The 14,137-nt window shown below is 38.8% G+C and overlaps 1 protein-coding gene across 2 annotated transcripts in view; it reads right to left on the bottom strand.

Annotated features, from left to right (window-relative positions):
- LOC120518316 (potassium voltage-gated channel subfamily H member 5) overlaps positions 1 to 14,137 on the bottom strand; it is a 407,701-nt gene that overhangs the window by 113,916 nt on the left and 279,648 nt on the right. For both annotated transcript variants that reach the window (XM_039741054.1, XM_039741052.1), the window contains exons 8-9: positions 2,263 to 2,462; positions 1,455 to 1,707 (exon numbers count right to left, since the gene is read on the bottom strand). In XM_039741054.1, coding sequence (XP_039596988.1) covers positions 1,455 to 1,707; positions 2,263 to 2,462 — 453 coding nt within the window. The remainder of the gene's footprint in view (positions 1 to 1,454; positions 1,708 to 2,262; positions 2,463 to 14,137) is intronic.

Genomic DNA, 14,137 nt, shown 5'->3' with positions numbered 1-14,137 from the left:
ATAAAACAAAGAAAAGTAATTAATAACAAATACAAAAAGTAAAAAAATCCAAAAAGATCAATCAAAAATTGTCATAAGGCTAACAAAAATAATAATTAGCAAACAAAGCACCAAAGGGGAGACAAAAAACACAATTTTGGAATTGTAAATTCTCAGCTGAGAACTGAAGCCAACAGGTGGTGTTTGCAGGTCTCCTTATGTCACACTTGAAGGTCCTAATACATTAATAGGCAGGGAAAGGGGCTGGAGTAATATAAAAACAAATACAAAAAATGTTAACAAAGAATAAAAAAGGTAACAAAGTAAAGAAAAATCTATGAAAAATGTAACATTTAATAAAATAAGGGTACAATCCAAACACATAAGATTAGTCTGTGTTTGCTAAAAGTTGACATCTATTACCTAACCTTCAACGAGTCCTTCATCTCCTGATTATGAAAAAGCATTTGATGGAGTAGAATTAAGATATTTCTAACTGTAATATGTAAATTTAAATTGTGATGTAATAGAGCACATGTGTTTGGATGAAGTTACTATATTTTGATCAAAAAGCATCTGTGTAAACAATGTATTATTTCTCATTAAAACACATAACTACAGAGGATGGTCCAATATTGCCAATATTTTTTTTCAATTTGCCATTAGATCCCAGGCCAGCTGCCTTCATCTGTATTCCAGTTTAAAATTACCAATCAAATAAAATGAATGCAGTTTATTAGTCATCTGGATTTAAACTAAATTTGAATAAAACCAATGTCTTCCTAGTATCGAACAGCTGTGTTATTACCTTTAAGACATGTCACAAATGGAACCTCAAAAGACTGTTGCTTCAAAGCACCTTTTTTTTTTCTTTGGAGCGAAAGCCACAACTCTTTAACGGCTATTTGTTCATCCATTTTACTGTATATATAAACGTATAGAGTGATACTCAATTGGAGTCCCTGCCAGAAGAGTCCTCACCACAAGTGGTTAGCGTTGAACACCAGACATCTACTGAATCCATTTCCTTCAAAAGTTGTAGTGTTGCCCATTTCATATTTAGAAGAGGATTGCAGCTTGTTTAGCAGAGCATTGTGACATGATATGAAAAGGCCATGATCAAAGAGGCTTACAGTATCATCTTACATGGAAGGACATATGACAGAAGGAGAGTTAATCTTGATATGTTGTTGAAGCAGAAACCTTAACATTCTTTAAGAAGTATTTAGATTAGCTATTGGGGCCTTCTTAGCTATTAGATAAACAAAGAAGCTTAATGGATTGAATGGTCTCCTCTTGTTGGTCAACTTTCTTATGTTCTTATGTTCTAATTCCATAAAAGCAATTTGGTTCAACATAGATAGGGCCCACTTCCCAAAATCACTGAAGAAGACCACAGGTCCATGTGAGGTGGCATCACAAGATAGCCTTCTTGTCCTATTTGTCCTACCCCACATACATGCCAGGAAACTTACCCAGAATAGCTATGACCTCATCATCCTGGATGACTTCCAAAGAGCCGGAGACCACAAAGCAGAGGGCATCCACACTCTCCCCTGCGTGATAAATTAGATCACCCGGGGCGCAGTGGATGGTCTGGAACTCAACGGCCAACGACCGCAAGCAGCCGTCACTTGCAAGCCGGAAAGCAGGGTGTTCATTGAAGACTTTGCGGTTCAGGTGCACACAGATGTCAGCTCGCATGTCTTTGGGGCAAATCGAAAGAACCTGTGAAGAGTAAAACAGTGTAAACTTTACTGGACTGTAAATGTTCAGAGAAATATAAATGTAGCAAATACAAGCAGGTGAAGTGATGATTGTGGAGTAGAGTACTCCCATCATCATCAATGAAGACTTACAGGAAATAAAAGGACAGCACACTTTCTGATGTGCCAGAGCTATAGTGGGTGTCATGCGTGTCAAGTTCCAAATGAGTTTTCAAACTGAGGAGACTTTTACTTTCATGTCATTTATTTAGCATATTTTATAGTTTTTGAAACACAGTTGAGGAATTAAATTCACTCATCTCCCAGCATTAGGGATCCTTTGCTATAGGATTTCCTCTCTCGGCTCGCTTGACCTGACTCTAATACACCTGAAGTGTCCATGACTAGTCAGTCTGCCCTCTCTAATGCTGCTGGACCTCCATCAACTTCTTCCTTTCCTTACTCTGATCAATGTGTATTTATCTGGATTTGTTAAATTAAATATTCCAGCTTAGACCCACAGGAATCATCAAGGAGCAGCGCCATCTAGAGTAAAGAATGATCAGGGCTACTGTACCTTCTCTGTGTCGATGCCTTTCGACATGGCCCAGGTGGACACAATGTAGTCCATGACTCGCTCACTGAGGCCCTTTGGCACTTGGTAAAGCTTTAAGAAGTCACGGACATTGTTGAGCATCTCATGGTAGCGATTTGTGTTGGCGTACATTTGTTGGAAGATGGTGGTGACGTTTCCAAAAATAGTTGCATACAGGAGAGCTGCAAAATACATAAATAGACACAAGTCATTAATAAAATATGAAATCATTCAGAGACATTTTACTATTTCATTTCAGTGCCAAAAAGGGAACTTAGCTGAAGGCATATTAGAAAAAGCAAAATAGACTGCTAAAGAATGTCTTTGCAGTTCCACATAAGGAGAAAAAAATAGCTATAGGAAATCTACTTATGTGGGATGGCATAATGGCATAGTGGTTGGTCCAGTTGTCTCACAATTGTAATATTCAAGCTTACTTGTTCATCTTAGAGTAAGGGTTCATTCTCTAACAAATGATATTAGACTCTTAAAGGGCCCCATAGTGGCTGCAGATTTTATTACCAGCACTTTTTTAATTGAAGTCTAGTATGGCTTTTGACTTGATTTGAATTCACCTGGTAGCCATGCTAGGGCTTGAGGTTCTGCTAGAAGAGAGGGGACAAATGACAAGGAGACAAACTTGGTCAAGGTGTACGTCTTTGCATCCATCAAAAATGGTCTGTTTTAATTTAAAAAGTGTGTGTGTGTTGTAAATGCAAGGGAAAAAAGAGGATTGAGAAATATAGCTATTTCAGTTATCAAAAGATCTTATTGATTTTCCCAAGTGAAATCTACAATTTAAAAAATTCTGACCTAGCAGGATGAGATCACAGGCCATGGAACTCAATTATCCAGAAGATCTGACCATTAATTAAGAAATTAGATGGTGAAAATAAAAACCCTGTAGCTGTTGCGGCCAACAGAAACTGAAGCTGACACTCTTAGGGCATGACATGGAGAGTCTGAATTCTTTAAATATTGTGTGAAGTCAGCATTGTTTCAATGTACACACGGTCAACATCCCGTTACAGCAAGCCACTAACATACTTCAAAACAAGTAAATACGGACACTGTATTAGTCCGCACATAAGCATTATGTAACCAAACAAATGTTAATATGACGCATCCCTGTATGGTGTTCGTCCATTCAATCAAAAACAAATACATATTTATTTTCAAAATTGTACATGTTTTTGTGGTAGTAAATTCTTATACAATAGTTCTTAACCCAACTGTTCCTCTGCCTTGAGGGCCATGGTCACCATCTGCCCAACTTGCCAGCAATTCATTTTTTTAACTGCAACACAGCACCCTGGAAACATTTAAATGTCAACTGTATATGATCTTAGAAATTAAACCTGCAATAACCTGATCATTTTCTTTAATTTTCTTAAATATGTTGCATGATAAGCACCATAAGATTATGTTACATTTATAGAACAGTACTATAAAGTCCACATTTATGATCTTGTTGCAAGTTGTCTTGGGATGCATGAGCATCTCAAATGGCAAACGGCACACTGCCACATGGCAGATGAACTGCGGTTGATGGCTAAAGAGCTCAAATGAAGCCCCACAGGAATGAGAGAAAAGTTCAGGAAAAGGATGACCCAGCATAAAAATGACATGCCAGGCATCAAGTAAAGATAATTCTTCCATTTTGAATCTGTCAGCTTTAAGACACAAGTGATACAAAGAATTGCCCAAAACATGCCCACAGGGCCTAGCCACACTGCCACACAGCATTCTGATTTACTCTACATTACTGGAAAAGTGCCTCCAGTACCCATCAGGGATCTTCCTTGCTAAATAAAAAAGTAAAATCTAGCTTATGAATCTTACCAGACAAGGCTGACTACTTTGACATGAAGGCACACTCTACACATACAGTAAGTGCAGACTTTCTAACTGGAAATTACTGTTCTACACGCTTCAATTAGCCTATCTAGATTTTATATAGTGCCTTTCAAATATACCACAAGGTGATTAACATAACTTACAGAATTAATCTCCTTATTGAACTTTGCACAGGATGTAAAAGATTAAAATATAATAAAAAGTTTAAATAATTGTGTGCCAGTATTAGGCTTACAGGGTAAGTGGATAAAATAATGAGACACTCATGAAGGTGCATGCCAGGGCCTCAGATGTTATGGATTTAGAGCTTGAGAAAGGTAAAGGTCATAAACCCCTTGAAGCTTTAATTCATTATTTAAAGTTTTAATTGAAATTACTGAACTAAATTCAATAACTGGTTACACAGTCAGTCAGTCATTTTCTGACCCGCTTAGTCCTGAAGAGGGATGTGGGAGTTGCTGGAGTCTATCCCAGCTAGCACAGGGCGTAAAGCAGGAACAAACACTGGAAAGGATGCCAGTCCATCACAGGACAAGCAGATTAAACAAGAGTCAAAAAATGAATCAAGCCATTAACAAAAAAACTAGCAACTTTTAAAATACATAAAGAGACAACATTTCAGAAAAACCATATGTGAACACTACACACCCCTAAATTCTTCATTATAAAGCACATAATTGCAAAAAGGGGCGCTCCGAACAAAAGCATAAGCTTTAATAATAACTCCAGTAGAATCAAAATGTCTTCAAAAAAAGACAACTTTGCCTTAAGCTACAAAACACACTAACTCCAAGAAAACAAGCCAAGACAAAGTGATGTGACTCGGTGATCCAACAGTAAGACTGGGACTAAGATAGATCTTCACTATAGGCACCTAAGGTGAACAGCACACTGTGATACCCCGTGCCCCACTGACCCCTGCACGATTATACCCTGGGCATCTTGTAGTTCATGACCAAGGATAAAATAGGGTGAGAAAGCGTGAGAGGCACCAATAAAAACAGTAGATGGTAAAAATGACATCAAAATATCCAAATTGAAGTTCAGTGCAAATAATCAAGCCTAACAAATTGTATTCACATGGTGAATAAGTTAAAATTTCAAAAACTAAAGGAAAATAACAATAACTCAAATCCTTTTCCTTCTTTCTTTGACCGGTTGTTCAAGAATACAAAAGGATCTCCAAAAGAAAAGCTACACATACAAAAATATACCAACAAATAGCACACCAGATTACATCCATTTTTACCTATAGGGAATAATGGGAAATACCATGCACTCCCTTATCTCTTACAAGTTCTTCTGAAGGTCTTTGAGGCACCATCTAATGACACCACTTATCCCGTTATATTTGACCGTGGGATTTTACCCTCCAATCCATATGTGCCTTTATACACTGTTATCAAGAAGGAATGCTATATCTACAAAACTCTCACTCATGCACATCTGTAAATCAATGGACGCTCGATTTTCAAACCCTCTCTGGTAAGTGTACCTGCTTGTTGTGGTGTGACATTTTGTATACAAGTTGATAAATATTTTATACGTCTTTATTTGTATCTTAGACAAAGCAATGTAATATTAGTCTTTCATTAGTGAGAAGCATTCATGTTTACCTCCCCACCAAGTCAGGATAGTGAATTTTACAACAGGGTTGAGTGAACGTACCTAAATTCAGTTTGGCAAGTGATTCCCTGCAGGACTCTCTCAATCAGCCCCCACAGGAAAGCCAGACTACCTCGGTGGCAAACATCAATACCAAGAAATGGTATTGGGGCAGGTGTGAAACCATTGTGTCACAACAGAATTCTACTGGCCTAAAGTTGCCTGTTTGGTTTGAAGTCAGAAGCCATTAAGTACCACAACGCCCTATAGGCTGCATGGTTTGGACAGAGAATCTATAGATTTGCTTGCTTTACCCCTCCCTATCTCTCTCTCTTACACCATATTGATGAAGGAACATCTCCTTATGAGAAGGATTTAGGAGTCATAGTGGACTCCAAGCTATCAACTTCCCAACAGTGTTCAGAAGCCATTAAGAAGGCTAACAGAATGTTAGGTTATATAGCACGATTTGTGGAGTACAAGTCCAAGGAGGTTATGCTCAACCTTTATAATGCACTGGTGAGGCCTCATCTTGAGTACTGTCTGCAGTTTTGGTCTCCAGGCTACAAAAAGGACATAGCAGCACTAGAAAAGGTCCAGAGAAGAGCGACTAGGCTGATTCCAGGTCTACAGGGGTTGAATTATGAGGAAAGATTAAAAGAGCTGAGCCTTTACAGTTTAAGCAAAAGAAGATTAAAAGGTGACATGATTGAAGTGTTTAAAATTATGAAGGGAATTAGTACAGTGGATCGAGACTTATATTTTAAAATGAGTTCATCAAGAACACGGGGACACAGTTGGAAACTTGTTAAGGGTAAATTTCGCAGAAACATTAGGAAGTTTTTCTTTACACAAAGAACGATAGACACTTGGAATAAGCTACCAAGTAGTGTGGTAGACAGTAAGACGTTAGGGACTTTCAAAACTCGACTTGATGTTTTCTTGGAGGAAACAAGTGGATAGGACTGGCGAGCTTTGTTGGGCTGAATGGCCTGTTCTCGTCTAGATTGTTCTAATAATCTCTTCTAATAATCTCTTCTAATTCTAATAATTTCACTCACCATGGACTGTAAAGAAGACCACAATGAGAGCACAACTCAGCAGCATGTGGCATGTTCTGAAGAAAGCTGACCAAAAATAATGCCTTAGAGACGTTTAAAGTAACTACAAGTCTGTGTGTCACCTGAAACTACACATCACCATTTATCAGGTTGTATGGTTGCCAAAAATCACTTGTACTTTGCTTATTCTTATTATTTATGAATATTATCAATAATAAATTGTTTAAAGTGTAACTTAATTCCTGCTTGTCTTTTTACTCTGTGTTAATTGCCTGAGGTTATAAATGTAGAATGGAAGGCAGGGAGAAGTTATAAAGTACAATACCTTATAAACAGTGGTAAATAGGTAAGATTTGAGGCATTCTGACAAAGGCTACACATTAAAAATACAAAAAGTGAAAGTAGAGTAATATAGAACTCTACCAAGACAAAACACTGCTCTTTGCTCACAGGTTCTCTGACATGCTCTAAAGCTTCACTTATCTGTTCCATCTACTGTACTTTGCAGCATCACACATACAGTACAGTAACATTGGGATGTCTTCTCCTGTCCAGAGGCTCCTCAACCCTCCACATGCTTTAGACATGCATACTAATGCAGCTACATAGCCACTTCTTTTACTGGAGCATCAATCCATACCACCTTCTAATTACAAGGGTAAGCACTAATTAAATATTTAACAAAATGAAAAATACCTATTAATACGTACATCATACTGAACTGACACCATGACGTATCCCGTTACACACACCTGCATAATAAGAGGGCCTAAGCCCTTAGACTTATAAAATAATACAAAACAAAAAGAAAAACTATTGTAAATCAATTACCAAAAAAGGTAACTGGTGAAAAACCAATTAAATTTTACAAGAAAGTAAATAACACAGACAAAATAATCAACATAAGTAACAAATTACTTTTCAAAGAAAAAGAAAACAAGCAGAAAACAATCTAATAAAATAAAGACAGGAACAAAGCCCAGTGAGAACCTGACATTAGCAACCAGTCCAAATTAAAAAATAATTCACTGACTCAATGTAACCTGGCTAATATTGAAACAGCGCTATGGTTTTGTTTCCAGTAAATCCATTAGTAGCAGTCCACGGACCAAAGACCTTTTAAAAATGTTCTGACAACAATATCTGAATGTTCAGTTTAAATGAGAATTTCTTTCTTTTTATAAAGCTTATCTGCAGACAAGTGTCCTAATGAACATTTAATTCTAACCTGGGATTTAAAAAAAAAAAAAAACTTATACCAGAGCTCATCTAGCACAGTATGTTAGACAAGAGTGCCTGCCTATACAACTAGCTACTACTGAGTACAGTATACAATATACTGATATAGTAGACCCCCGCGAAGTCGCGGTTCAGGGTTCACGGACTCAGTCGTCACGGATTTTTCCTTAGAACTTAAGTATCAATTGTTAGCGGAAAGCGCAAATATCCTCCACAATTTTTTATGCCTTTTTTCGTGGCAATACTATGCTGTTGAGAAAACAGGAAGCAACCGCTGAGGGAAACGCGGTTTAGGATGATGAAAGTAGCCAATCCAAGAGCATTATTCATTTCTCCTTGCTGCTGATTCACTGCAGCCCTGTGACGCGTCTCCAGCTGAGTGTTCTCTTGTTTTCTATTTTGTTATTGTATTCATTTTGTTATTCTTAAATGCACAAGATTTCGCCGAATCGCCCTGCACCTTCTAAGGCTTCTGGCACTGAGCCTAAGCACCAGAAGAAGTTTAAAACACTCCAGGAGAAGGTTGAACTACTGGATTTGCTCTGGGAACTAAAAGGTTATGCTGCAGTAGCACGCCACTAAGGCATTAATGAAAGCACCATACGCTATACAAAGAAGAACGAAACAGCAATCTGGAGTACAGTATCTGTAAGTTTCTGTGATAGTGCCATAAAGGTAACAACCGTAAGGAATTAAAAAGTCATCAGGATGAAATCTGCCTTGGCATTGTGGATCACCGGCTGCAGGAAGAAGAACATCCCCTTGGATGGTAACATCACCCATGAGAAAGCAAGGAAATTGTACCAGAAGTTCGCTACAGGAGACAATGTAGCAACTTCCCATCACAATGTTCCTGAAACCTATAAAGAAAAGCCAGCATGAAACCCCACCAGAACAAGAACCGTCCAAAGATACGACTCCTCCTGAAGCGCTTGAAGAAGAGGTGCCACCCGAGGAGTTTTAAATCCTCTACATCGTACTGCACAGCTACTGCGTCATCATCATCAATATCATTCATTATTGGTGAGTACCCATAGATTTTACTGGATTTTAATTAAATGAGATTATTAAATATTTACTCTACTTATAACAAAGAAAATGACAGTGTATACCAAAGAAACATGCTTGCATGAATTACAGTATGTATAGCAGTAACATCGGTGTTTTACATTCTAGCACCGCAGGAGACATAGCAGTACGGTACTGTAGAGTGTACGGGTTTACCTTTACATTCTGTTTTTTGGTAATGTATTAAGGTCATTTTTTAGGTAATGTATTAACGTATGTGAACGTGGCCCAGACACAGACAGGCAGACATGTTCTTTTTCGATCACCACACGTTTATTTACAATATTTACAAAGTCTTATGTGCACACAAACCCCCCAAAGTCCTGGCCACACAACACCTTTCTTCTTCGGGCCGCCTCTACTCTCTCTTCTCTTGCCTTTTCCTGCCTCCACCCGACTCCAACCTCGAATGAAGGGAGGCGGCCCCTTTTATTAGCACCCGGATGTGCTCCAGGTGAATTTCGGCAATCACCCACTGACACGCCCCTGTGTGGCGGAAGTGCCAGTTCTACTCCCGGAAGCTGTCCAGGTGTTCCTTCTTCTTTTCCCCCCAGCATTTCCTGGTGTTGCGGAAGTGCTGAGGTCCAGGGCTCCAAAGGCATCGGGGTGCCCCCTGGCGGTGACCACGGGCCCCTACAGGGTTGGGGTTCCAAGCTCTTTACCCGTGGCCCCCAAAGCAACCAGGGTGGCGGCCCCCATGTGATCCAGGGCAGGCATAGACCCTCTTCTGGTCCTTCAGGGCATCCCGGCTGGGTCGTTGCCCCTGGCATCCCTGACATGTATTAAGATGAGTTTGCAACAAAATTAAAGTGCTTTGGGGGCATACTGTATTTAGGGTTTAAACTATAAAAACGGGCATTTAAAAGGCATTTTTAACCACATCCAAAAGTCGTGGTTTTTCACAATTCATGGGTGCTCTAGGAACATAACCCCCGTGAATTTTGGGGGTGTACTGTAATATCCTTTTGAAAAGTGAACAAAGAAAATATCTGCAGATACCAAGAGATGAAAATATGCCATTATTGAGTACAAATAATTATCAGAATGACAGAGAAGATGTCAAGTAGCCTGAGATATGCAAAATCAATCTTCAAATCCGGAAACAAACTAGAAAATCAATATCAAAAATGTTGCCAGAAGAGTCCACTCCTTCAATAAAAGTGTCTTTCCTGGTTTCTGTCAAGATAGGAGAAATGTTTGGTGTATGTTTTCACCACAAATCTTGATTTCCATTTTGGTCTTATCTGTTTTGACCATCAACTTTCAGCTCAGTACTTTAAAGCATGTTATCAAAAAATCAATGGTCTTTGATTATCTTGCTGTTACTCCCTTAATTAAATGCTCCAATTCCTTCTAACCAGCTCTTCTATATAGACTTTGAAAGTGGTGGTTATAATACACATTCTTGTCTTAACCCTCTCCCTATCTGCTAAAAGAAAGTTAGTGCTCCTTCTTGTCTTGTTTTGACATCCAGAACTCTTACATAGGTTACATCTTACCCATTGCCTATCAATCCATTATCTACCAGTTAACTCTGAGTATTTCAACAAATTAGAGAAAAGTCAAAGAGGAGGTCAACTGTATTAAAGAGCAGAACGTAAAACATACAAATGATTCCTCACTTTTAAAGTTCATAACCTCCCAGTGTACTGTACATTCATTTTCATAACTGATTAGTCTAATTCAAAGTCATGGAGGCCCAGAAACAATCCCAGCACATAAAGCAAGGCAGAAGACATCCTGGATGGAAAGCCGATCCATCTCACCGCCCGTAAATGCAGACATCCACAATTATTCACACTAGGCTTAAAACAGAGTCACAGATTTAACTACCATACGTTTAATGCTGCCCAAACTTCCCTGCACATTGCTCTGCAATGGAATTGGTCAATGACATCAAATTCCTTGGTGTTCACCTGTACCTGACCTTACTTGATCAACACCACCTCCATAACCAAGTAGACGCAGTGTAGTAGTTGGTAACAATTTGGAGGCATTTGATGCTCACACTAGAGCCTGGAAGGTGCAGTAAGAATAACATTTTATATTTTCAGTAGGATAAACTTGAAAACATCAGCCTGGCCCACATATATATATATATATATATATATATATATATATATATATATATATACAGTGATCCTCGCTATATCACGCCGACTTTCGGCTTCACTCTAACGCGATTTTTTTCTCATACACGCTTACGTCACTACGCATGCGCTTTCTGAGAACTTTTATCTAAGCCCTATGAAGGCTCCTAAACGTGCTGCTTTTTCAAAGCCTTCTGACGATAAAACTAAGCGCCGGAGGAAGATGCTTACTATCCAGGAGAAGGTGAAACTCTTGGATATGATTAAAGATGGCAATACACTACAAAAGCCTCCTCACGCATATGAAAAGACAGCGCCAGCAACTGCCTATCAAGATGTTCTTCAGCGCGCACCCAGACACCCACTGCCTACTCCTAGTACTTCTTCACTGAAGACAACAACGCACCTGCTGAAGATACTGCACCACCTCTGAAGACTCTCCTACTGAGGTCGTGCCTTCATTGGTTAGTGGTTGTGTGTAATTAAATGTACAGTACAATAATCTACTATATAAAAGCGTTTGGGATTGTTCTTCCATCCCGTGAGTGCAAAGCGTACAGGTATTCCGCTTATTACAGACTTACTACTTGCGGCTTGAGGTACGAAGCGACGCGATGTGAGCAGAGTTCTGGTGCTCTCATCGTTCCCTTGCTTTTGTGCGATGCGCTGGAAAAATAGACAAAATTATGTCTCTGGAAATAATTAATGTTGATGGAGTACAAATGCCTCACCGCGTAGTAAATATCAGGGGGGTTCAAAAGGGTGACCTCAATATAGAAAAAAAGTTTAAATTTCATCACAAAAATAATAGAAACTACGAGTATTAAAGTAACACCGCTCAAATGCAATATAACCAAATTAATGAGTTTGTATAAAATATCAAATTGGTCTACATATTGAATTGCCTTAAGAAGTGGTCAACTTAAAAGTCGGTCGCCTTAAAAGGCGGGTCAGCCTAGTATATATATATATATATATATATATATATATATATATATATATATATATATATATATATATGTGATAAAACCATGGACAAGTTTCAACATGGAAGATGTTACGGAGGTGAAAGTAAAAAAGTTTCTTAATGTGATTTATGTGGGTGGAGTAAGAAAGGGAGGAATCAAAAATGACACCAAGATTCCTGGCAGTAGAGGCAGGGCTAATGAGATTATCGCCAAGATGGACTGGGAAGGAGCTCATTTTATTAAGTTGCATTTTAGTCCCAATTTGCAGGAGTTCAGTTCTGTTGCAATTTAATTTTGAAGAGTTCTGCTCCATCCAGGTTTCAATTTCACTAAGGCAGGTTGTGAGCTGAGAAAGCTCTGATGAAGTTCTACTTTTAAAATTGAAGTAGAGTTGAGTATCATCTGCATAAAAATGATAGCCCAGTCCATAGCTACGAATAATATGGCCAAGGGGAAGCATATAAATACAGAAGAGAAGAGGGCCAAGGACAGAGCCCTGAGGAACTCCTTGTGTGATTGGCGCTGAACTGGATCTGCTGTTGCCAAGATTAACAATCTCTTGCTTATCAGTCAGATAGGACTTGAACCACTGGAGGGCAGTGCCAGAGATACCCAGCATGTTCTCCATTCTGGACAGTAGAATGTCATGTCTGACAGTGTCAAATGCTGCACTGAGGTCTAATAGAATTAATATGCTGGTTTGTCCAGAGTCTGCTGCCATAAGCAAATCATTGGTTACCCGTAGCAGAGCAGTTTCACAGCTGTGCTGCACCCTGAAACCAGACTGAAAGGGTTCCATCAAATTATTAGACGTTAAGTAATTGGTGAGCTGGGAGGCTACAACACGCTCAAGAGCTTTTAAAAGGAAAGGCAAGTGGGAAATAGGCCGGAAATTGTTAAGATTGTCAGCATCAAGACCAGACTTTTTTAGGGGTTACAAAGGCGATTTTAGAAAATGAGTGGCACAGAGCCAGTGTGAAGGGATGAGTTTATTATTGTTGTAACAGTCAGGATAATAGCATGAAGGCAGGATTTAAGTAGTGTGGTGGGGATGGGGTCCAGTACACAAGTAGTCGGTCTCATCTTACAAAGCAGGTCATTAACAAAAGCAGATGTGACTGGTGAGAACTTAGAGAAGGAGCTGGATGGACAAAGGGGAATGGCCAGAATGTTTTGAGCTGATAAAAAGGAAATAGTAAGTCAAATAAACATTCATCATGTTCATCCCTTTATGAATGCAGTGTACCCATCTACTGAACCCTGCTTCCAGGAGGATAACACACCACGTCGCAAACCTAAAATCATCTCAAACTGGTTTCTTGAGCATGACAATGAGTTCACTGTACTCATATGGCACCCACATTCACCAGATCTCAAACCAACTGAGCACCTTTGGGATGTGCTGGAACAGGAGAGGAGCATCATGGATGTGCAGCTAACAAATCAGCAGCAACTGCGTTATGCTACCATGTCAATATTGACCAAAATCCCAGATTAATATTTCCAGTACTTTGTTGAATCTGTGACACAAGAAATGTTGGCAGTTTTGAAGGCAGATGGGGGACCAACCCAGTACTATCAAGGTGTACCTCATAATGTGGCCTGTGAGTGTGTATATATATATATATATATATATATACAGTATATATATATATATATATATATATATATATACATATATATATATATACATATATATATATATATATAATAATCCAGTATCAGCAGTACAAAAATCATTGCTAGGATCATCATATATATATATATATATTTTTTTTTTGTCAAGAGCCTCGTATTCATTGATGACCCCAGCAATGATTTTTGTACTGCTGATACTGCACAACTGGGGTTCTCATGGGGAGTCTTTCTGCCTATCAGTATCCTGCCTTTATGTCTGCCTTCAGAAAACATTTAAAACTTAATTAAAAGAGCATCTACATTTAGTGTCTGTCTGTTTGAATGCCATCAG

Source organism: Polypterus senegalus, chromosome 18 (assembly GCF_016835505.1).
Source record: "Polypterus senegalus isolate Bchr_013 chromosome 18, ASM1683550v1, whole genome shotgun sequence".
Taxonomy (NCBI): domain Eukaryota; kingdom Metazoa; phylum Chordata; class Cladistia; order Polypteriformes; family Polypteridae; genus Polypterus; species Polypterus senegalus.
The sequence above is the reverse complement of the archived record's forward strand: the minus strand, read 5'-3'. Positions and strand labels throughout refer to the sequence as shown.